General features: G+C 41.8%; 1 protein-coding gene across 1 annotated transcript in view; it reads left to right on the top strand.

Moving 5' to 3' along the window:
- LOC117270653 (forkhead box protein N3-like) overlaps positions 1–22477 on the top strand; it is a 105589-nt gene extending 83112 nt beyond the window's left edge. Inside the window, exons 4-6 of the mRNA XM_033648382.2 lie at positions 151–209; positions 13887–13995; positions 16684–22477. Coding sequence (XP_033504273.1) covers positions 151–209; positions 13887–13995; positions 16684–17242 — 727 coding nt within the window. The 3' untranslated portion in view covers positions 17243–22477. The remainder of the gene's footprint in view (positions 1–150; positions 210–13886; positions 13996–16683) is intronic.
- Positions 22478–26423: the final 3946 nt, after the last annotated feature.

The following is a 26423-nucleotide window of genomic DNA, read 5'->3' as shown; positions in this document are numbered from 1 at the left end:
CTCAAATTCCTGCCTTGCTATCTGCCTCGTGATGAAGCCTGCTGGGCTGGTTGGCTGCTGCAACATGATCAAATGGTTGACCAGTTTTCTCTTTTTCTTTCTCTCCCCCCATCCCCCCCACATCCCTTCTTCTTCTTCTGTCCTCTCTAGTCCTCCATTGTGGTCGGGGAGTCCCCTCTTCAGAAAGAACGGAGGAGTTCTCCTACAAGGTACCGTTTCACCTCTGCAAGTCTTGTACTGTATGTGTGTGATCTCCCGCCTCTTTCTTTCTTTCTTTTCTTTCTCTCTGTCTCTCTCTCTGTCTCACCCTCTTCCTCCCTTCCATCCCTCCCTCCCTCCCTCTACGGATGTGCCAACTCCAATCATCTCAATTCCAAATCCCTCTTTTTAGAAACGCACCTTGAGAATACCGAGTGCTGAGTTCTGACACTTGGCTCGGCGCCAGAGGAGGAGAGCTTTTTCTACGGAGGCGTATTTGAAAGTTTAAAAAAAAAAAAAAAGTGATAGAGACACAGCAAGGTTGGGAGGGAAAGAAAGAGAGAAGGAAAAATCTCAGCTTCAGAATCAGAAGCTGGGGAGCAATCCCCTCGCCTCCTTTTCCTCTTTCCGCATACACTCCTTTACTCCAATACACCTCCATTACTCCCTCCTCCTCTTCCTCTTCCCCCCGACCTCCTCCCCGGTGGCTGGACGGCAGTTTAAATGGACATTCAATCCCAATCAGGGAGCACTCCGGGAGCTCGCTGGGCTGCCGAGTCCTAAATGGAGGGGGAAATGGATACATTAGGCGTCTGCGGCGCGCCCTCCATCGCCGCTGATAATGGAGTAGTAATGGTCAAGGAGCCGAGGTTGGAGAGAGTGTCTGAAAACCTGGACTCCCTCTAGACGCACACAATGTGAGAGTGATGTGTCTGAGCGGCTGGACGGACAGATGGATGGATGGATGGATGGGTGGATAGAGAGGGAGACAGCCAGGACTCGCAGTGCACATGTGACAGGGCCGAGGCAGGAAAACTTTTTTAATGTGTTTTTGAAAGGAGAGAGGGTGCAGAATGGTCGGGCGTGACATTCGGAAGTTGTGACAGACAGCCAGAGGCAAAGACAAGGAAAAAGAGTAAAGGGTGGAGGGAGAGGAGGGAGGAGGAGGAGGAGGGAGGTGTAGACTGCCAGAGAGAGTGAGTTCAGGGCTGTTAGTGTCCTCCGTTATTACTTCCATCTCCCGTTCCCAGAGCTTTCAGAGCCGAGGTGGGCTGGAATCGGCCGCTCCCTGTGGCCCAGCTCCGGCTCAGGATGAGCACAAGGACGATGCCAGGCAGCCGTGTCCTTAATCCAACCCATCACCCCAAAGTTCATCATTCAGGAGCTGTAAATTATAGAGGATCTGGTCTAAGTGTTCCTATTTTATTTAAGCACTCTGGTCACCTGCTATCATTTAAGAGAATCCCTGTTTCAGTTGTATTCATTTAGAGAAGCTCCACAGAGAGCTGTCAGCTGCAGAGGAGGGTGTTTCCAAGCTAATAGAAAAATGACCAGCTGGTAAATGTTTAATTGCAGCATCACAAGCACTTTGAATGTTTAATCATATATCGGGTCTGTTAAATTACATCTATTTACAAATGATTACCCTTCAGCTCTACTTCAACAGTAGAACAGAGTTACAGGTTGTGTTTTTTGGTTAAGAGTTTTGTTTAATTACAACCAAATAAAAAAATAACACTCAGACGATAAAGCAAAAGCTGAAGTGTAGAGGCGGTGGTGGAAAGTAGGGCTGCACAATTAATGAAAATATTATTGCAATATGGCGAAGTACATTATACAAATCGCAGGAGCTGTACGTTTTTGATAAAGCATACCAACATAAATGAAGCATCGTTGTGCTACGGAGAGGCCCCGACCTACAAATCGATGTCCAAACCATGAACTGTAAAAATAACTGATGTAGCTACCATGACATCACAAACTGGTTTGTGGACTACCATTTTAAAGTCTGGAGATCGCCTTTCAGCCGTTGCCAGAAGTGATCATATTTGGGCGAGAGGCTGGAGCTGTGGAGGAGCGACTGAGAATCCAAGAACACTATCAGCAGTCACTTAAAGCAGCCCCGCCTTTTATTATGCGTAACTTCAAGCCTTAATAAAATGTAACTGATGAGTAATATAACAACTGGCTCGCTCTTGGAGCCAGCCTCCAGTGGACATTTGAGGAACTGCAGTTTTTGGTACCTCAGCGTTGGCTTCATTTTCACTGTTTGATACAGACCCCTGCAAAAAACACATCATCATCATTTTTATTTACATATTGTCAGTGAAAATTAAATGCCAAAACTTGTGAAATTAGGAAATTTTAACTTGTATCACAGTGTGCACACGCAGGAAGACAATAGATAGTGTGAATGCTGGTGAAGTGGGACACTCTGATAATTTACCTTCTGCGCCATTTCTAATTATGATCCAAATGTCTCAGCCCTTCATATGAGAATATCCTAAATAACTTAAGAGCTCTACGACACTTTACAGAAAAATAAAGACAGATTCATTACTACATTGATTTTGCACTAACTTAGTATGGTTAACTGTGAAAAAACTAGTGATCTGAAATAAAATAATAGACTAAACTAAAAGAAAGAAAGAAGAAGTCTAAAATGTTTACCTTTGTAAATAAAACAATTGAAATACTGAAACCAACAAAAATGAACTAAAACCAAACATTTTTTAACAATAAACCCAGCTGGATACCAGCATTGTTAGATGTTGATATTTACTTAAATTGAGTTTGTGACATCAGGTGACCAAAGTTCAAGTCAGGACAACGTCCAATGCCAATGTCAATTTAATGTAGAAATATTTTACATCACATTGTATAAACTGATCATACAGTGTGTTCGTGTAAAATCTGACTCTTCAAAGGACCTAGCTGTTAAGTAAATGTAGTGAGTAAAAAGTACAATATTCCCATCTGACATGTAGTCAGGTAGAAGAGGAGCGTAGTAAGTTGCGTAAGTAGAAGTACCTCATATCTATATTTAAGGACTTGTAAATGTATGTTGTTACTGTCCACAAATGCAAGATCTTCGTTAGTAATAGTGTTTTTTGTCGCTTCTTTTATTAAAAATTTAAATACTTTAAGCACAAAGGCATTTTCCTTTTTTCTTTTTTTTTGTTACATTTCTTTCATCGTCATCCAGATTTGACAACACAGAGCCACAGACCATTTTACAGCTGTTTATTACCAGTTGAGTAAAACTCCTCGTGACGAGTAAACTGTAGTTCATGTGTTAAATCGATGGAGTGCCTCTCACAGCATTGTGAGATTTCCTCAGAGCCCAAATCAGTTTCGCCTGAACAGCAGGTCAAAAGATTTCATTTATTTATTTATTTATTCATTTTAAATACATTAAGGGAAAAGACTTAAAAATCATTATTACTGTAGTAAATGTTCCCAAATTCAGGCGAACTGCATCAACAAAAGAGAAACAAGGAGTAACCAGCAAAGACGTCGGAGCACAGGTGAATATATATATGTATATATGTTTTTAGCAGCATTTAAAATGCTTATGAAAGGGGAACTTGGTATTTTTAAAAAAAAAAAAAAAATCTGGACCCTATTTTCCATGTTTTTGTGCCTAAGTCACGAATGGGAACAACAGTTTTTGAAATTAATTCAGTATTAAGTGAGAGCGCTGCAGGCAGCAGCTGTGAAACAGGCTGCAGTGTAACCACTCTGTAATGTGCGGTGATGTACATCCACTAAAAGTGTTTGTGTTTGATGCTGATAGGCTCAGGTTGTTATAATAGGTGTCTGACAACATTATGGAAAGGATCCCTACAGAGAAAGCCCTGAAATCAATTACTTACACCTGCAGCTACGTTACGCTTGAAGATATGGAGATAGATATGGTGGGCTAGGTAGCTGCTTTAGCCTCAGATATACCTAGTCACCAAAATCACTACCGCTAAACCCACCAGACTCTATTTAAATAAACAGTGATTTGGCAGCATAATTTAATATCAAACTGGGTGAATTAATGGTTTATTTATATCTTACGGTAGAAAGATATATATTATTTGTTTCTGCTGAAAAAGTAATAAGATGAAATAGATTTATTTAATATATTTTATGTAATTCTTAGTAAACAATACAGCATCACCATTGCAACATATCATGCATGTTTTATTTTATCATCCTGATATTCTCTCAAACTATTTGTATGTTTTGTACCTGCCGTCTAGAAGGTGTTGTCCGTCTGCCTGATGGAATATAGCAGCATAAGATCCTTTTTGTTTCACCTGAAGAGGCCCCAAAATCGCCATTGCCAAACCCACTCACAGTCCATTTAAGCAAACAATTATTTTATCATTGTAAAACACACTTATTTTAAAGTCGACAGAGACAAAATAAAACTCTAAGAAACTGTCTTAGTTCGTCTTCCCGCTGTTCCAACAATCACCAACTCTGGTTTGGTTAAAACAAAATATTTATTCACCCAGTTAGATGTGAAAACATACTGGATATACACACTCTAAAATTACTGTTTATTTAAATGAAGTCTGGTGGGTTTGGTCAGTTTGGGGGAATTTATACTTTTGCGTTGAATCGACACCGTACCTATGCCGTAGCTTAACGTGCACCTACCCAAACTAGCTGCAGTGATGCAGACCTCCTGTCTGTTTCCGTAACCATTTCCCTCAGTGGAAACAAAGCTTTTATTTACTTTAATTTTACAGATAAGAAACAATAAATTGTGAAGACAATAAAGCCTCCACAAAATATCATTCTAAGTCCTGTGTGTGATTTATCCTGGCTTCATATGGGCAGAGGAACTCTCTGCTAGTCGCTAGGCTAATTTACACAATGTAAAATACCATAGGCTTGTGCTAATAATGTTAGCATGTTATATTTGTTTGGGAAACATGTTTAGTATAAAACAGTTGTTTTGTCAGTGAACCTTGTGAGTTGTAATGGAGCTGAATTTTGTAACATTACCTTTGTTAAATGTTACTGTTGTCCCTGGCTTCATATGAGTAGAGGAGGAAAAGATCGCTAGATGCTAGGCTAATTTATACAACGTAAAATGCCATAGGCTTGTGCTAATAATGTTAGCATGTTGTATTTATTTGGAAAACATGTTTAGTATAAGACAGTTGTTTTGTCAGTGAACCTTGTGAGTTGTAATGAAGCTGAATTTTGTAACATTACCTTTGTTAAATGTTACTGTTGTCCCTGGCTTCATATTAGTAGAGGAAAACTCTGCTAGCTGCTAGGCTGATTTATACAATGTAAAATGCCATAGGCGTGTGCTAATAACATTAGCATGTTGTACTTGTGGGGAAAATGTGTCCAGATAAAGACAAGTGTTTGTCTGTGAATGCTGCGAGTTATAATGAAGCTGATTTGTGTACTTGTGTTTGAAATTGTCTCTGTTAAGCCATGTTTAATGTGTGTTTAATGTGTGTTTTGAATCAACTAAACTTTACAGCACTTCACAGTAACTGCAGAGTGACACACCACCGCACATGTATAAATGCTCACAACAGCGTAGGCTCTGCCACACAAGTATAAATCCCGCTTTATAATAACAATCTGAGCCAGTGGCAAAAACAAACACTTTTAGTGGATGTGAATTGACGGTGCATAATGCCCCGATTGGTTACACTGCAGCCTGTTTTGCAGCTGCTGTCTGCTGGACCAGTTTTAAAAACTGTTGTTCCCATCAGTCACTTGGACAAATAAATATGGGAAAATAGGCTCCGGGTTGAAAAATACCAGAATTACCCTTTAGGTTTTACAGTGTTGCTTTATTTTGTCTCCCCTGTGTAAGTCATAGCACATGTCAGTCAGCCTGCTTCTTAGACGCTCAGCTGGAGTGTCAGATAGACAAGCCAGTTAGCCATCCAGTTAATCTGCCAGCCCACCAGCAATCCAGTCAGTCAGTCAGTCAGTCAGACGACATTAGTATGCATCCTGCCCTCAGACTCTGTTCTCAGTTTAACTCACGGCAGCCAAGCAGGCAGATAGACAGGTGGGGGGTGTTTTGACTGAGCAAGAGGCCACTTTCAAACGGTTGCGTTCTCGAGCTCCACTGGGAGTGACCTTTGAACCTTTGGACCGTGCGAGTGTGTGTCTGTGTGTATTTGGTGCTTCGCTCCTCTGCCAGCCGAGCAGAGACTGCAGCCTGCAGGGCCATGTGGAACTCATTTAACAGGAGAGCAGAGGAGGCTGAGTGCGTATACGGCACATGAGAGCGGCGAGGGGAGGGAGGCTGAGGGCTCCGCTTGCCCTGGAAAACAGGCAGGCAGGGAGACGAGCGGCAGGCGAAGACGTAGGAAGCAGACAGAAAGGCAGAGCAGCTGACCAGACGTAGGAAAAAAGACAGACTAGAGGATATTTTCTCTCCAGGAAAAAGGCAGAGATGCAGACAGACACCTCGTCTCTTCTGTATTTACATTTTTTTTCCTCAGCTTGTCTTGCTACCAAGCTGAGTGTGTTTTTTTTTTATTGCTTTGAGCTTGTAAAATGTATTGCTCAATCTCAGTGAGTGAGGATGGGCTTCGGGAGCGCCGGCTGCTCTTTCCCCACTTAGTTTGTCACCTCATCTCCTTAGCATATGTCCCAGGCTTTTTTACCTGCAGGGACGGCAAGCACGCTCAGCTGGAGATATGAGTCACCACTATACATAGAATGACAGCGAGATCGATAGAGAGGGAAAGAAATCAACAAGAGGGGGACAGAATTAGAAAGACAAAGAGAAGCTGAGAAATTCAAACAGCAAAGTGAGGAGGTGCAGATCCACATACGAGGAGTCAGTGCTTGGAGGGAGGTGTATGTGTGTATGTGTGTGTGTGTGTGTGTATCTAGGGTAAACAGTGGTGGTCAGGAGTGTGTCGCTGAGCTATGAAAGGCCATGTCAAACAGAGCTTGGTATTTCCTTTCCCCCCTTTTCTCTCGCTGCTTCTCTCTATCACTTTCTCTGCTGATGCATGATCTACCACTCTGTGGCATGTGGAAGGGGAGCCGTTGCTATGGCAACCCAAAGCCTGACTGGAGCGGCGAGGTGGGGAAGGAGGGGTGGGTGCACATCAACCCGGGGAGACCTAATGCACTGCCCACACACACACACACACACACACACGCACACACACGCACACACGTCCATGCAGCGAGTGATCAAGATTACAAAAGAGACTCTGTGCAGGGACCTACTTATAAGGTTATGGAGAGCAGAGCTGGAGATATCAGGGGCAGAGCCACACTAACTGGAGTCAATAAGATTACTGTGGACACAGCCGGCCAGGGGAAGGCTGCAGAAACACACCAACAACGACAAACAGTCCTATCATAATTCATCTGTGTGTTACAACATGAAGCAAATATACGTTGTGGGAGGGTTTCTGGGGGGCCTCGCCATCACAACTTGTATATTTTAATGAGTCTGTGGTTCCTGGGGTGAATTAGATTTCTCCTCGTAACATCAATCACACATTTACTGAGATTTTTAAAAAAAGAAAAAGCTCAAGCTACAGTGTATCGATGCTAAAATGATTTTAGTATTCGCACCTTAACAAATGTGTCTGCGGCAGACAAAGCAAACGGCAGGTCATCATTTGCAAAATGCAAACTGACCCTGGAGATGAAAATGACAGCTGTTTTAGTGAACTGGGGTGTCTGTGGTGAGCAGCCAGGCCTGAGTAATGAGAGGCTTTTGGCTCAGACGTACACATACACTCCTCTGGTCCTCTCCTCTCTGCTCCTCTGCTACACAGACAGTAAAGATAGTAGATTTACAGCTGTTACAGAGTTGGAATCATACACACAGATCTCTCCTCTGCTCTTTAATGGTCCATTCAATGGAAGTGGTCAGGCAGCAGGAAACCAAAGTCAAGACTTTGACCTTGGTAGAAAATCTGAAGCTGCCGAAGAAACAAACTGTTTGTGGTGCTCGGTGTTTGTTTGAGAGATGCAGCGATTTATTGGCATTGGCCGAAATTTGCCTTGTTGACTGTAATCGGCCTGTCTTCAAATTAGATGACATTTACCGATGGCAGTGGCCAATATGTTTCTGTTATGTCACATCAATTTTGCGCAGGCTAACGTTAGCATGTTGTATTTTTTTGGAAAACGTGTTCAGTATAAGACAGTTAGTCTGTATTTGTCTGTATTATACAGACAGTATAGTTCATATGAGTAGAGGAAGGGTCCGCTAGTCGCTAGGCTAATTTATACGATGTAAAATGCCATAGGCTGGCACTAATAACATTAGCATGTTATATTTGTTTGGAAAACGTGACAGTTGTTTTGTCAGTGAACCTTGTGAGTTGTAATGGAGCTGAATTTTGTAACATTACCTTTGTTAAATGTTGCTGTTGTCCCTGGCTTCAGTTGAGGAGAGGAAAAGTCTGCTAGCCGCTAGGCTAATTTATACAATGTAAATGCCATAGGCTTGTGGTAATAACGTTAACATGTTGTATTTGTGGGGAAAATGTGTCCAGATAAAGACAAGTGTTTGTCTGTGAATGCTGCGAGTTATAGTGAAGCTGATTTGTGTTCTTGTGTTTAAAATTGTCTCTATTAAGCCATGTTTAATGTGTGTTTAATGTGTGTTTTGAATCAACTAAACTTTACAGCACTTCACAGAAACCCCACCGCTGACTAGTGTTTAGGAGGTGTAACTGCAGAGTGACACAGACACAGATGCATTCATGCTCTGTTCAGTAAAAATGAGTATGGCTTCCAAATAAATTCAAAATAGCCGCCCACAGATGCCATAACAGGAGATATGGTAAACTCACTGTCTTTGGTTTAATTTTACTCACTGTTAGATGATGCAGGGTGCTTCAAGAGTTGATTGATTTGCAGGATGTATTGACAGTGGCAGGCCTTTACAAAAACAAAGTTCAAATCAAATCAGCAAAAAAAACTCAAGTATGGGCTATCAACCAAATTGTCATTTTAAAAATTGGCATCAGTACCGGCCCAGAAATTCATAATGAGTGCATCTATCTAAATACTTGTTGATATGATGACAGTATTATAGGGTGGACTACTGGTGCTGGTGGGCAAAGGAAAATAATAGAGCTAGCTAGTCTTCAGAAAATTACATCATTTTACTGTAAAACCATAAAAGACAATGCTTGCAGTATTACAATATCCAAAATCTAAGATGAAATCTAGTCTCATAGGCACAGATTTTAGGGGTCCTCTGCTATCTGCTATTTTGACAAGATTAAAGACACTTCGACAACAAACTGATGCAGAAAAGGTAACATTTGATGCATAAAAATTCACCAGAATGCAGGAAATTAGAAGTTAAATGCTCAAGTTTTCAGGCAGAGAACCCCAAAGCCTCAGTTTTATATGTGTCCCCTTTAATGTTAAAACAAAACCTACAGCCTTGAATCAAAATGTCGAATGGATATAATGGCGGGGGAGCTAATTACATACAAACCGAAGTGATTCTTAAAGTTATTTTTTCCCCAGGTAAACCTACTTCATCATGGTAGAGTGACAAACACATATTTAGAAATGTAAAAATGTATACATTCAGCATTTTGGGAAATACTATTATTCACTCACTTGCTAAGTTAGATAAGATGATAGATACCACTCATGTCATATCTGACAGGCAAGTTTATTTATGAAGAACATTTCAGCAAGTCAATTCAGAGTGCTCTGCATAAAACTTAAAATACATCAAGACAAAGTAAAAAAAAAAACACATTATAAAAGATATTTAAATACAATTAAAAACCAATCTAAGGTAGAATAAGACGATCAGATAAAATACAAAAATAAAAGGTACAGTGCGGTGCAAGAAATAAATAAATATTTGATTTGATAAAAGGCGGCAGCAACCAGAAAATATGAGGCTACAGCTCGTAGCCTGTTAGCTTAGCTTCGAATAAAGACTGGAAACGAGGGCAAACAGCGAGACTGACTGTCCAAAGATTAAATTTGGCATCCTAGAAGAGCAAATTAAGTCATACATTAAATTTCACTTGTTTAATCTGTTCAAAAAAATTATAAAAATGACGTGTTGTGCCCCCTTTTTTCAGTCTTTATGCTAAGCTAAGCTAACAGGCTGCTAGCCCTAGCTTCATGTTTACCATTACACACAGTGGTGGGAGTGGTATTGATCTTCTCGTCTAATTCAGGACAAGAAATCAAATAAACTATAAAAAAACTCCCCCTTAGATGCAGCTCTATAAGAGATCATAAACTGCAGTGTCACTGCAGGATGCAGACGATGCATTGACTGACTCCAGCTTTAAGTCTTGGCGTCTACCAGCTGTCAGTTTGGATTAGGAGCGTTGGTAAACCGTGATCTTCAGGTGTCCCCGCAGATTCTCAAATGGCTTCCAGTCCAGGCTTTGGGTGGGCCACTCGAGGACATCCAGGGATTTGTTCCAAAGCCAGTCCATTATCCTGGATGTGTGCTTCAGGCTGTTGTGTTGCTGGAAGGTGAACTGTTGTCTTTGAGGGGCCTGTTTGTTATTTGGCTCCGTCTGTGTGGTGCTGCCAACACGGTGTAGTGACACCAGGTGATAGTCAGGTGATAAGCAGTGCCTGGTTTTTGCCAGTTGAAACGTTTGGCTTTCAGACCCCAGAATTCAATTTCAGTCTCATTAGATCAGAGGAAGAAGCACTATTTGGTAAACTCCAGGTGGGTCGCCATATGCCTGTTTATTCAGTGGAGTGAAATGGCGCTTCGATGGAGTGCTGCGGCGTCGTCCTTCTGGTAGATTCTCCAGTTTCCTTGACAATTGGTGAGCGCGGCCATCGGGCCACCTTCTCCTCTCTCCTCCTTGACTGAGCCTGTTCTGCCTGGATACTGATGACCAGATGGACAAAGACAGGAAGAGCCTTGATTGTTACAAACTAGGGAACTGACAAGATTTTATTGATACCAGTGCCATTATTGATTCCTATTGATTCTTGATCAGTTTTGTGTTTTGGAAAAAAGAAGGCTCACACAGGTTGTTTTAATATCTCTGAGTCTGAACTCATTGTGGATGAAATGAGAGAATATTTTTACAGTATTCGCTTTCATTTAATCAAAGAAAGAAATCTGCTCGGCCTGCCTGCATGTTGCTGACATTATTATAACAGAGTGTCAAATAACTGTGACAGTTAGTCGATAAATCAATCAGTCTTTAGAGAGAAAATAAATCAAATAATATTTTGATGATCAATTAATTGTTTGAGTCATTTTTTAAAGTGAAAATTGGATAAAAAATGTGAGAATTGATTGTTTTTATTTGTTATTTATCATAGTAAATGAAGAGTGTTTGGGTTTTGGATTGTTGGTTTGACCAAAAAAGCAATTTGTAGACGTCACTTTGGACTCTGCAGGTTAATCAATAATGAAAGTAAAGCTTTAGTTGCAGCCCTACATGGTGTTCCTGGAATTTAAACTGCATGGAAAGTAGAGTTGTTCCAGAAATGCCTCCGGTATTGATAAAAACGATGAAGCAGGTATTGGTGAGTTCACAAGTCTATGTGCTGATCCAATGTCACGGAATTTATTCATAAACTTTAAAGTAATTTCGCCTGGAAAAATTGTCAGTTTTCTCGGAAATCTTTCGTCTGTCTTAAAAATTATGGAACAGGTGTGATTTTCTGTGTTTTCTGCATCTCCCAGAGCCTTCAGAGAGCTGTTGGACCAAGGATCAAAGCTTTGCACACTGGGTCCATTTTTTCAGATGCACTTTCTTAATCCGAAAAAAAAAAATGTTACGCACAGAAACCTTGCACACTGAAATGTGCCAGTGGGACGCAGCGGTGACAAGTCTGAGGAACGGGGCGCACAGAATCATTTCATAACTCAACTAGCTCACTTTCAACAGGAATCAGTGCGCAAGGTTTCTGTGCATAATGATTTTTTTTGGATGACAGATTAAAAAAATAAGTTTTTATGACTTTTAAGTTAAAGGAAAGCATGATTGCATTCATCTTCTGTATGTGTTTGTTAAAGTTTGACAGAGGGTTAACTCGAGCCATGTCAAATAGCGATTGCAATCATTTCATATCCATACAGGGTTAATAGTATGCCACTGGTAATTCATTTATTTATTTTTAATATAATGGTGTTGTATCGGTACTTTCTGATGTGCATGTTCAGGTATCAGAATCTGCACATGAAAGAAAACAGTGATACCGGAACATCTCTAGTAGAAAAATGTTTCAGGATATTGCTGCTGTTTCCACCCTGACTTTATATGATCTGTTTATGACGTCATCACAAGCAGCACTATTTTCATGTCTTTGTGAAATGAAGCCCCCACTTTGTTGTTTCTTTCTCTCCACCATGACTTCTTGTTCCAACTTTCCAGCAGCATAGACACATGACATATGTCGGTATGAATAAAAGGAACCAATAAGCTCAGAGGAATATGACTCTGACGGATCAGACAGTTAGGAACCGGTTCTTGATTCCTGTCCCTATTCAAAACTTCCACTTAATGACTGAGGCGAGGCAGCTTTATTTGTATAGTGCAGTTTATACACCTGGGCAATTCAGAGTGCTTTATAGAGCAATAAAATATAAAACATAATAAAGGATACACATTTACAATAAAAGAGATAAATAGATATAAAAGCTCAAATTAATTACGAAGTGATTTACAATTTAAAAAATAGAGAACAAAGATGGAGCCCACTGCGCTCCTAAGAACTTTGACTACTCAGTTTATATGCAGTTCTTCAGGACTGGAAGTTAACTGAGCATTCCTTAAACTCTGACACTCACAGTGAACTGTGGGACGTGATTGATACAGATGTGTGTGCGACTAATTAATTTTTAGTTCACCTTCAAGTCAATGTGTCACTGGTAGAGGTGCAGGGAAATGATGTATCTAAGCAAAGCTTAAACAATTATTTGACAGAAAATTAATCGCCCGTAGTCGTTTTAGTGATTCATTAACAGTTGAAGTCATTTTTTATGCACAAAATGTTCCAGATTCTCCGAAATCTAACTTAATATTTTGGGGTTTTGGAGTCGTGTTCTGGAAAAGTAAAGTCAAGGTGTTTATTGTCATGTGCATAATAAAAAAACATGTTTCCATTTACCATCAAATTCTTCGTTTGCTGTTTTAATGAGGTATAAAAAGTGAAATATGTGAATACAAGAACTTAAGAAAATATTAAAGTAAAAGATAACGCAAGAGATACAGACTAAAAAAAGAATATAATATAAAGAATGTATCCAAAAAAGCACTGTACAATATACAAATATACAGTGTCAGTAACAAGAAAAAACATCTGCCACAGTGGGCGCCATCTTGCTCATCACTAAACAAACAGTTTAAATATGCTATCTTGCTACGCTTCGACAATTAATCGAGAAAATAATGTACACTTTAAGAGCAGAAAAAATATCTGGAGTCATACTAAAATACTTCTAATAAATGTCTAAACATTTTCTAAAGCCTTATTTGAGCCATAAATTTGGAGTTCTGTGCGAGGCTTGCTTTAAAAAGTACATTTAATGAGTTTGAAGTAAGTTTTAAAGAGATAAATGTGTCATTACTCACACAGTTTAAGATGTGAGGTGCCTCCCTTTAACTTTGAGCCGCCTGCTGTTCAGCCCACAGCGTCAGACAGGCTGGATTTAGCCGAGCCCAGCGGTCGTTGGTAATTGAATGATTCGCAGCGGCCTTAACTCATTTATGACGCTTTCCCGCTCCATTTAACCTTGCCTTGCTCATCAATATTGCCCTGTTGGCCTCCTCAGACGGTCAGTGAATGCTCATCGAGCTGCTCCGGGGTCTTATCCAGGTCCGATCAGGTTTTTTTGAGTGTGTTTCCTTCCTGCTTTGATGCTGATTTGTGTGTTGCATGTGAGTGATGTGGCGTGTGTGTTTTTAACGTCTGCTGCTTTCTTTCTCTTTCAGTTCCTCGTGGTGTGATCCAAAATGGCGCCCGCGTCAGGAGCCAGGCACTTTTCCCTGTGATAAGACCCCTACCTGTAAGCCCTGTGGGGAGTAGAACCTCGGCCATACGGTGGGTAAACTTTGCTCCTGTTGACCTTAAAGGGACAGTTCACCCCAAAATCAAAAACACATCTTTCTCCTCTTACCTGTAGTGCTGTTCATCAGTCTAGATTGTTTTGGTGTGAGTTGCCGAATGTTGGAGATATCAGCCGTAGAGATGTCTGCATTCTCTCCAGTATAATGGAGCTAGATGGCACTCGGCTTGTGGTGCTCAAAGCACCAAAAAAAACACATTTGAAAAACTTAACATCAATATCTCTTTCCAGAAATCATGACCTGGTTACTCAAGATAATCCACAGACCTTGTTGTGAGCAGTTTCATGTAGGAACTATTTTCTTTCTGTCAAACTACACCTGCTAACCGTATCACTGCGCAGAGGGAAGTGTGCATCTACTCATGAAAGAGAGGCACGTGGTCATGACAGCACAAGATGTTAAAATTAATGGCGTCCTCCTCACGTAAGCTGTAACATTTGCTAGCTCAGGTGAGCTAACAGGGGGCGTTTATATCGCTGTGCTAAATGGAAGATCTGCGGTTCAATCCCCAGCTTCTCCAGTCCACATGTCAAAGTATCCTTAGGCAAGCTACTGAACCTCAAATTGTTCCCGATGGCTGTTCCATCAGTGTGTGAGTGCAGGTGAATGGTTGCTGAGTACCTTAAAAACATTGAGGACCCCTGATTTACATGCCGCCAAGTTTGCTTGCATTTCCTCCAGTGACGTTCACTAAAGCGCCTGCCTGTGATTGCAGCCCTGGACTGTAGTGGCAGCAGCTGCTTTTAGTAATGCATTTCTTTTTGGGCAATGCTCTTGCACGTAAGCGGTTGTCAGGGCAGCAGTACGAAAGCAGGTTTAGGACCGGGACAAGTGTTGCATCTTTAAAATCTGCTTTTTACGTCTGGAACCTCTCGTCTTCAACGGGCTTGAGATGCAGAGGACTTGGCTCAGATTCTGGAGTTACTTCTTATCCTGAAGCCTCCTTAAGGGATCGGACCCCGTATGATTCGACGGTGGGAACGTCTTGCGACCGCATGCCTTCGCTGACGTCAACCCCAGCAGGATTCAAACCCTGGACCCAACACAGAGTGATATTTATGGAAGAATTGAAAGAAATTTGCTAGCTGTGATTGGTTATTCCTCGTCACATGAAGTGGTGCGCATTGCTGCTCTCCAAAAGTTGAATTCAGGGGGCAACCGTTGCTTGGAAATATTTGCATGCTGCAGCGGCATTCCACTCAGTCTTTAGTGCACTGTTCGTGTGTCTACATTTAAACATTTGGATTCAAGGGTGCAAAAAATGCGACATGTGTACGAGCTCTTATTGTTACTATTTGTTGTCGTCCATGAAAAGATGCACACTTCTTTCTGAGCAATGAAAAGTAAGTTGTTCCTACATGAAACTGCTCACAACAAGGTCTGTGGATTATCTTGAGTAACCTGCTCATGATTTCTGCAAAGAGACATTGATGTCGAGTTTTTCAAATTTATTTTGTTGGTGCTTTGTGCACCACAAGCTGAGTGCCATCTAGTTCAATCATGTTGGAGAGACCAATACAAGGCTGATAAACAGCTCTACAGGTAAGAGGGAAAATATTTGATTTTGGGGTGAACTGTCCCTTTAAGCATATAATTAATGACAGTGAGGGTTTTCCCAAACATATTCCCTCACAGACACACAGACACACCCACAGACACACATACAGTAGCCTTCAGACACACACACATGCAGAACAGACCGAAATTTTCCACTGATAGTTTACATAATTACATCTTTATTGTGTTCAACAGTCAGAGGCATTCACACGCTCCCTGCTGCTCAGAACATTTTATCCAGGTGTGTTTATATAACGGTCTCTCTCACACACACACACACACACACACACACACACACAAACAGGTTTATTAGAGGGAGAGGCCTCGTGATTCAAAGAACATTCGGAGCATGCATGGACATGCACATCCATCATAGGAGCGTAAGAGTATGATGGCCTGCGCCGCATAATGAATTAAACATCTCCAAAGTCTCACTAAAGGTATGCAGTGAATATTTGATCACTGTAAGGGGTGCATGTTTTTCTTATAAGATATTAATAATATGCTAACCCTCTCGTTCTGAGGGGAGAAAATGTCCGGGGGACAGGGCACGCCGCCGAAGCTCCTTTTGATTTATTGGTTGTCAGAATGCACCCCTGTCCTTTAATGCCTTACAGAGAAAAGTGTCTTCTGACTAATAGAGCAAAATATGTGTTGCAGTATAATGTCGGTGCTGATGTATAGTGGACAGTGGTTAAATGGCTTCGCTGTGGCGTTCTGACTTTAAAGCTTGCAAGGTCCTTTATGTGCTGAGCAAGTTTCACAACCTTAGGGAGTGTGAGAGCTGCTCAGAATGCACTGTGTCATTTGAAAAATGCAAAGGTGGCAATCTGAAAATGAGTCTGCTCACTTTGAAAGGAAAGGCTGACTCTTTTTTTGGAGATACAAGCTTTTAATCTGACCTGAGAAATATGCACATGAGGCCCTGGGGGGATATTTGAGGTTGATAGATTATCACGTGAATTCTTTTTGCTCCACAGCCAAATGCAGAGCAAACTGGAGCGGCTTCAGTGGAGTGAGGCGCACACAGGCGGGCCACCTGGCTGGCAGAGTGACAGCACCAGTAACAATATTCTGTCTCGCTCTGTGTCCTTGTTTCGTACAGATCATCCCTGGGAGATTATCTAAGCCGAGGACAGGACAGCCCTTCCCGCTACTCTCCTCCGCTCTGCAGCGAGGACCTCCAGGACGACCACACTTACAGCACCGCCAAATCCCCCAGCAGGCTGTGCTCCTCCCAGGCCGGCACCCCTTCCTCCCCTCTGGACGACGACGACATCATCGCCGTGGAGATCCAATCAGACGTCAAGCCTGAGCCCCGGGAGATCCCTCTGGATTCTCACATCACCGCCACCGCCGCCGCTACCTACATTTCCCAGCAGCCCCTGCGCGGACAGAGACGTAGCTCGGGGCCGGGAGCTGGGACTCTGGCAGGGAGCAGCTTGCCCTGGACCAAAAACCGAGCGAGGGGCATTAGCGACACGCTGCCGCTGAAGAAGCGGCGCGCGGCGGCGGTGGAGAAGCCGCCGGAGAGCGACGACGAGGAGATGAAGGAGGCGGCGGGGTCGCTGCTCCACCTGGCGGGGGTCAGAGCCTGCCTCAACAACATCACAAACCGCACCGCCAAGGGCCAGAAGGAGCAGAAAGAGGCCCTGAGAAACTAACACATAGAACAAGTACATGACAAACACATACAGCTCACACACATGAACACACACAGACACGTACACACAAATAGGTCAACAGGTAACGTTACTACAGCATTAGTCTCAACGGACACTTCTCATCTCCCTCTATCTATCTGCAGGGCATTAGGTGAATCCTACTTATTTGTGGCAATATCAAAAATCTATGTTTTCCTACATGTTCAGCAACACTAACATCAATGGGTATCTCTCATGTGTCTTTGTTGTTTTTGTTGTTTAAAAGGGGATGAAAGCCATACACAAAAAAAAAAAGAAAAAAAAAACGAGCATGTTTTGTCACTAATTTGGACGACACGACAAAACGGAATCACATTGAGGAGCGTTACAGTACATAAACACAGAAGAAGATGGCTGTTTGTCTTACCTGTTTGTTTCTATGTGAATCTGTAGCAATCTCGCAGTGATGCCAGCAAAGACGGCAGAGCCTGTTTAACAAGACTTAGAGCTCTCGCGGCCGCCGCTCTAAACGCTAAAGCGTCACTCTCCGACATCCACGAGCACAAATGTGAGACTGTGCCAAAGATAAGCGACCAGGTTGCTTCATGTAGCCGATACGACAGCTGACAAAAAAACACACACACACACACACAAAAAAAAACCACAAGAAGGCATAGTGAGCGGGGGAGGGGGAGGGGGGGGGGTGACCGAAAATAATTGTAAAACCCAATGTGATATATATTCATGCACTTAAGATTATTTAACACCACTTATAATAGAAGCATCATGGGTAAAGACATGGTTTATTTCAAGAGCACTCATAGTATTTAAGATAGATATTTTAAAATAAAAAAAAAGGTCATGTTTATCACCATAGAGATGGATAGTGTGCCGGGTCTGAGGCAATATCTCCTTCATTTTGTTGTTGTTGTTGCATAATGTAAACGTCCCTTAAACCTCCCCAGTACTTCTGTCCATAGACGTAGACACCTGGTATAGATAATATGGTCGCTACCAGTAGCCGCCACACCTTCCTCTTCATTTTGACAGTGTCAAAGAACTATATACATGAACTGTGGGTTTAGATTTCTGTTTGTGTCTGTTTACCCTCACTCTACCCTCATAAAGATATAAGCAATTTGTCCCGTGTGGACAACTCTGTAAAAAGGTTAGAAAATATTTTATTTTTTTCCTTTCTTAATTGAAGCAATTTGACCTGCAGGACTTTCTCAGTTATATTGCATGGGTGCTTGTAAATAAGATAAAAAGCAAATCTTTTTTATTCAAAGATCATGTAAGATAAACGATGTATTTAGCATGAAGCATGACTTATTTTCATATAAACCTTGATCCTAGAGGAAAGAAAAAAAGTTTTGCCGCCAATTCTTATACCCGTGATTATATTGGATTTTTGTTGTTGTTGTTCCTTTGAATCTTTTGGGTTCCTTTTTTTGTTTTGTTTTGTTTGTTTTGTTTTTTTCTGAGCGGGCTTTCAAAGACACGTCTTCAGGGAGGAGCGTGGGGGGAGATCACTCTGCAATTTTTAAGAGGCCCTCTGGGCTTCAGGTTCAGGCTACGTAGGCCAGCTGAATCACCTCTTAGGGGTGGGCTTCCGTCTTCTTCTGCCTGTACAGTGGTTTTTAGGTGTTCAATGTTAACCCCAGTGTTATTTCAGAACACATCTGTAGAGTGTGTGAGTTTGTGTGCCCAAGGAACACACACCCTTTAACATTGTGCCTGCCTGCCTGCCTGCCCTCAGTACCTCTGTTGTCATGTCTCTGACATGTTTGGACAGAACGTCTTTATTTATAACAGTATTGTTTCTTTTCTTTGTGTTTTCCTCTCGCCTGTGTGTAAATGTACGTGTCCTTATTTTCCATCTGTGTACGTGTTTGGATCAGACGGGGAAACTTTGTAGGTGTCCTGAAAGAACCTCATATCTCCAAAAAGGCTACGAAGAAGTTGAAAAGAAAGAGGAATGTAGGAGACGGCATAAAAGACAGATTTTCTTTTCATTTACATACAGTATTGTTAACCCTTTGATTAAAGGATGAAGATGTCAAGCTTGCATATTTATCTCAAGAACCCAGTCCACAGATAAGATGGTTTGTTGAATATATTTCGCCACTCTGCAAGGTGCATGTGAATCATGAAAACACTGACTACGTTTACATGCACAAAATATTCCACTTTTTCCCTTATTCCAAAAATGACAATACGCCCACTGAGCTGTTAACATGGTGAAAAACATAATAGATATTCCACCAATATTCCTGTTCACATGCAGCTGTGCATACTCCCATTACCCTGCCCTTACTTGTTTATCACGTCAAAATCTAGAAAAGTGAAATGTCTGTTATTTTACTTTCTTTCTGGCAGCGCACCTGTTACACCGTGCAAACACAGCCTCCGTCTGTCATTCCTGTAACACCTTCTTGAAAAGGTCAATGTGTGGAGATTAACTTGTCTCATTATTTGTGTGAATAGATCACAAAATAAAATACCTTCCACAAATACAAAAAAAGATGTGTGAACTCAAAAAATATTTTGCCAAAAATAAAATAGATCTGCAAATGCACACATTTAACAGTTTAAAAAAAATCTTTGAATACGTTTAATTAATTTACAAATACATGAAAAGCATTTGTGATTATCTTCCTAACATTTATAACGTTCAAAAACACTTAATTTTACGCAAACTGAGTCTTTTTTTTTTAGTTTTGGAATTTGTGTATGTGCAGATCTGTGTAATATAAAAATCTTTTTTGTATTTGTGTACATTGTTTTATAGTTTTTATTTACACATTTACACAGAAATTGTTGATCTCCTCACACAAATAATACCAAGACAAATCTATCTCCATATCAGTGTTTTGATATTTGCACGAATCCAAAAAACTGTTGATTTCCAGGTCTGTCATAATATTTAAAAGAAGCTGTGTTTCTTCTTCCGACCAGAAATGTGGGTTTGAATTTTGGGCATGCATCCAGACCATCCTGATGATGTGAGCTCAACATTCTGTCTCTCTCTCTGTATCAGTCTGGACTCGCTGTTGCTCCAAACACTCTCCGGAAATTAAAGTCCAATCAGGGCCACTTAGAGATTCAAACTGTAGTTGACAACGTAAGCAGCCAGTCAGAGACTATGTTGTAGTTCATGATGTAAAATGCAGGCCACAGCTTGCAGAACAGCAAGTAAAGTAAACACAGCAATAAGTGACGTTATTGCAGAAAGAGAACAAGAGGATGCAATCGGAGAGTTTCTTGGACAAAAAGACGTTTTCGCCGTTCTTCTGACTGCATTTGGCGCGAAACAGGATGTTGAGCTCACATCATCAGGATGGTCTTACCAGGCGTGTATCTTTACACCAGCCTTGCAAACTGTTGGCAAGTTGGTTTGTGTACAACGAACAGGCAAGAAGCCATCGGATGCAAACTGCGGTAAAAAGCCCAACTGAGACGCATGTTCTGGATGCACTGGATACATGTCCAAAGAATGCTCCTACAACCTGAATGATACAGGCTAGGGCTGCCTCTTAAAGCGGGAAATTCAAATCATCAGTCGGAGACACAGTCAGTCGACTGAGATTGCTTCAAGTCAAGCAATCTGGGTTTTGTTTTTCTGGTCCGTGTGCTCTCAGGACGTTTTAGTCTCCAGATTTTTGCTGTGGAGTGAGCGCTCTTCACTTTCATGCTTTTCTTTGGTACAGACAGCTGTGGACACAATGCAGCAGCAGCTGTAAATTTACAGCTCACAGATACTTAATACGACACAGTTGCTGGCTTTTCGGCAAAAAATGTTGCACATTACCAATCTGTCGTCAGCGCTGTTAGCTTGTTTACCTGATTTCCTGCTGAGCCCTGTTCAAACTTAAAAACTTTATGTGGAAAAGAAAAGAAAGAATCGTCAAATATTCGTATTAAACAGCCCAAATATACCAGCATATCCCACGTCTTAATTGGAAAATGCTAAATTCTGAAAACCTTAAAGAATATGCTGTTTACATGGCCCCTATCAAATTCTGAATATTGTCATAGTGGGAAAAACTGTGGAATATTAGTGTGCATGTAAACGGAGCCACTGACCTGATTGAAGAGCAGCATTTGACATTTTTGCATCAGAAGTGATATAAACACTGCACTGCCATTATACAGCATGCTTTGCTGAAGCAGGAATGCATTAAAGTATTAATTTCCCCACAGCTGCGGAGATGCAGTACATATAAAAAGCAGCTTTGCAGGAGGAAGTGTCAGTTGTAGCAGCAGTCAGACGAGTTTTTTTGTGTTTAAGCTCAATGGAGTGATTGTCAGCGAGCCAAGCAGGCAAACAAATGCATGTCCCATCCACTGGTACAGTCCTCTGCCACCTGTAGCATGCATCACTGGCTTTGCATTTTGTATGGTATCCATGCCGACATAAAAAAGGCTAAAAGGAGACACTGTCAGTGTTCTTGTTGTGTGCCATCCGTCTCTCGTCTGATATCTGTCTGAGTGCTCCCGCGGCCCAGGTCAAGCACTCTGCTGTATTTGCAGCAACAATCCACTGTTGTGGTGACTAATACGTGTTCAGCTGGCAAGAGGCATGTCGAGGGGAGAATGTGTTGCTTTAGCAACCACCTTTTTTCCTTTGACTCACTCAGCGACATGCAGGAAAGATGAACTCCTGACCTGCGAGTCCTGGAAAAACACATCAAATATACCGTGGACATTTTAAAGCAAAGAAAATATATGTCACTGCCTGAAAAGCCCCAAAAACAAGTGTTCGTTTCAAACCTGCCAAACATACGATGAAAAAAAATACAGTTGCCATTTTTTATTTGTTGGTGTTTTTATGCACATTTTCATTTTCTGTTTTGTTTTCTCTCTCTGACAAAATTATCTACAATACTGCCATTATTTCTGGTGACTGTCTGAGCTGAATATTGGAAAGCCATAGGTTAGAGATGTCAAAATGCAAAACTGTTATTGATCTGTGAGATGTGATGCAGAGTGCACCCGGGTGTTGTTTTTATTTTTTATTTTTTTTTCCAGTAAATGTTCAATTCTCTCCTTATTGTGCAATCATATTGCCAAAGAATGATTTCAAGACCTATTTCATCACTACATGTAAATATCAACGTTGTCCAATACCGTGGCAAAAAATATATAAATGTTGTTTTATTTTGTTTTCCATTTTCTGAAAAACTGCAATGATGTTTATGTGATGTATTGTCTTCCAGTTGGTTGCAATAATAAAAAATACGAGTTGCAGAAGATTCGTTTGGCTGTTCCTTTTGACGGACGTGAGCTGACTGGTAGGCAACTGTTTCTTCCAGGAGTGGGACGATTCACAGAATTCACAGTTCGGTTGGATACAGTACAGACATGAGGTGGTGAGTTTAATGTAGAAATGCCAGAGAAATTTCTTATTCTTATTTTTTAAGATTTTAAATGTATGGAAGCTAACATCATTTGGGCTTTTTTGTACAAAGCAGAAATCACAGTCTGGCTGAAGTGGGTTTGTTTAAGTCTGGGTAAAGCAAAGTCAGTGATTTCTTTCTAAACACATGAGAGTGCCCTAAGAATGAGTACCAAACCCAGAAATGAGTTAGCATTTTTGCACTTCCAGTTTCCTCATCCCAAAGTCAATTGGTTTTTGGTGAAATGCCTAAATTTAGGTCTGTGGATAACACAAGCTTAAGAGACATTCATGTTTTGCTCTACGACATAAAATACATCAGTAAATCCCCCACTCATGAACTTTGAAGCTTCTATGTGTCTTACAAATACGATTACTAACAAGTGGCTAAATTAGGTGACATTAGGTCATCATCATAACAAGAGTTAAGGTTAGCCTAACGTTAGCTTTTCACTTCTGAACAAAACCTGTAAATATCATAAATGTTTGTTTGCCATAGAGTTTGTTTTTGGTAATAATACAGAATCCAATGCAAAAAATGGCAAAGGCTTTTGGACGAGGGAACCAGGGTGATGCTAACTTTGGTGTTGGCCTACAGGAAAACGTCATCCCTGGAGCACTCTATACAGGTTACTTGTTGAAAACGTGATCAGACTGCTAACTGTGTAGAGAACTGTAAAGTTAGACCATTAAACTGTTTTTCATCATCTGTGTCCTAAAATATAAAAACTATGTTACTACTGACATTAGTATTAGTGCTGTTTCTTTTGCTCACTGTGTCAGCGGCAAGTTCGCTACGTCCCACAAGCTCTCTGAGCTTTTTCAGTCTAATAAATACATGGTTAAACATCTCTGTTAAATGTCACAGTCATATAAACACAAGCTAAACGGCCATCGCTAACGTAGCTTTCAGTCTTATGGCAGCTAACATAGTGGTTCCCAACTTGTGGGTCTTGGTCCAAAAGTGGGTCCGCAAGTAGTCTCGCTCACCAGACCTTTCTCAAGAAAAGAAAGGTCTGGCTGGGCCGACGCTCACTTTAAGACTGGAGAAAAAAGTGCCCCGGCTTTTTTTATTTCCAATCACAATCGTTCTTGGCGGTGCCACAGCAACAGTGCGCTTGCAAAAATATTGCCGGGGGGAAACAGGTTTAGGTGTAACACGCCCACAAAAATATCGCCTACAGGACGCGAACCATGGCAGAAAAATGGCTACATCCCCGCAAGATCAAACACCGCAAAAGTTAGTAAAGGATGTGTTGAAAACTGCTACCGGAGGTGGTAGGGCGGGACTTCAGCGGGTGGCTCATTCCGCCCAATGAGAGGCTGATCTATGCAGCGAACTTCCACCCACTCAGACTAGTCCGCAAGTGACTCACGAATGTGTCAAGTTTTAAAAATACAATTTTGAAGCACAGTGAATTTTTGGCACAGAGCTTTTATTTTGAAGTGCTATTTCCTGCTGTAGAGTGAATAACGAATGGACAGCTACTTGACAGAGACAGCAAACTAGCTCGATGACATGTCCAAACACAAGTATAACACCGGATATATTAAATATATTGAACTAATGACTAAAGAGAAATCTGGACCCCGTAGCTGGACCAGTTGAGAACCACTGAGCTAATGTACCCGGCCCACCAGCAGTTACTGCTCACTGCTTTGGGTTTGTGCTAACGTTAGCTGCCGTTAGCTGCTGAACGAGAGGCTATAGCCACACAGAGGCTACTGTGCCCTGGTTTAGGGTGTGTGCATCGTGCAACTATCGACTGTTTGTGCCGCTGATTTGGCTGCTAAAGAGAGTCTGTCACAGCGCAGCAGCTCGTGCTTTGGCTCAGAGGTCATGTATGTTACTGTGCTCCTGGGTTAGCTGCTACAGAGAGTGCAGGGCACCTTGTTTTTTGGCTAGGTGGTTTTTTATCCACCGCTCTCTCTCATCATCGCCTCATAATTCACAGCAAAACTGAAGTGGCTCCAAACACCAGACCTGTAGGTTATTAGAGGATCTTCTATTTCTGGTCTGGTAATGGCGTTACTAACCGTCTTGCAATGAGCTAGCTTAGCGTAGCTGCCTCCCAGTGTGTCTTACTGGAGTAGACTGTTTTGGTTTCGGGGTGGGAACGTGGATGTGTTATGAGAACTGGACACGGCATTGGCGGCACGGCCCCCTCCATTCATATGAAAGCTGTTCAGTGGCACATGAAGCCAAAATGGTTCCAGCAATAGACTTAACAGCAGTTGAGCCAAACGTCTAACTTCCGGTTTAGCCCTCCGCTAACTTGATTGGGGATAAAATGATTTCAACTCGCAGCTCCTTTAGGCTTTTGAATTGTTATCGGACTGAATGGATCAAATCCTGATATTATAACTAGTCAAGTTGCGGGCGTTGTGGCGCTCAGAAAATGGATCCACTTATTTACGTACGTCTATTTCCCACTGTAAGTCAATGGGAAAATGTATTATTGGGCCACAGGGCATCACGTAATGGACCTCAGAAATTGCAGTACCACTGTTTGGCCACTACGAAAATTGGCTTCAAAGCCTGGTGCACTTCGTCAAGGCCTCGGTGGGAGAGACTGACAGCATGTTGCCTGTTCCGTCGTGCCTCGTGGAACGCAATGGTGCTGAGGACATATTAAAAACAGTTTAAGCTGTATATTTTATTTTCTAAATGTAATAGGATAGTTTACATCGGCATGATACGTGGCCGGTCACCATTATAGTTTACCGGGATTTGGTGGCTTCAGGGAAATGCGGCGGGACAAGAATGAAAGTTAAGGTGGTGAAAGTCCTAACAGGTCAGATGGGAGTGGTGTTGGATGGGTCCAACAAACACTGACTTTCACCGAGGAGAGCGGTGTTTGCTTCCTGTAAGATTATAAAGCCAAACCCTGTTCTTTTTTTCTGAAACCCAACCACGTGCATTAGCGGTTGAAGGGAAAAAAAGCATCAAGTTGCAGTGATGTATCAACGTAGTGCGCTTATTTTGAAAACAGACAATGCATGTAACAGGAAGAACTTGACACGGCGTCCCAGAATGTCAACAACCAACACACCCAGAGTACCTTGGACGTCGAATCTGGATGTGGAAGGTCCATGACCAAACGTCGATGTGTGACGAGGTCGGAGTGAGAAAGTGTTGTTCAACATATTGTTGAGTTTGTAATGCGCACCGAACCAAAAGCCTCATACCCAAAGGTTCAACACGAATATGTGTAATATTACACTCCTAATTTTTTCCTCTCAAAATTCAGAGTTAAATATAGCAAAGGCTTACAGGAAGCATATCACCCTCTCTACACCCCCCTCCTCCTTTTCACCACTTCAACATGCAACACACACTAACCCCCATTTGCTGGTAGAGTGCGAGCTTTGTGAGACTGGAGACTCTTTAATTTGCTCTCAAGACTGACCTCAATCATTAACCTCACATATTCCCATCAACAAGGGTCTTATCATAACCATGCCTCTTCCGCCAGTTAATTATTCATTTACTTCCTCTAATCATTTAAGTTCAATACTTCTGATTAAAGTCAAACTCGGCTCCTCCCTCAGGGAGAGAAGTAAAAGAGTTAAGTGTACCAAAGAGTTCCTCGATGCCTTATCAAACTGAGTGGTGCCATTTTGGAGCCGTGTGGCAGTGGAAGCCCATTCATAATTGAAGCCGAGACAGGCTTAATCTCGAGCCAGTGCCTCCCTGTGCAGCGCGCTCCCACCACCAACACAACTGGAGCTAGCAGCTCCTCTGTTGCTATGCAACTACAGCAAAGAAAGAGGGGGGAGAAAAGTGTGCATTCTCTAGATCTT

The sequence above is a fragment of the Epinephelus lanceolatus genome, chromosome 13, assembly GCF_041903045.1.
Source record: "Epinephelus lanceolatus isolate andai-2023 chromosome 13, ASM4190304v1, whole genome shotgun sequence".
Lineage (NCBI taxonomy): Eukaryota > Metazoa > Chordata > Actinopteri > Perciformes > Serranidae > Epinephelus > Epinephelus lanceolatus.
This window is presented reverse-complemented; position numbering and strand designations above follow the sequence as displayed.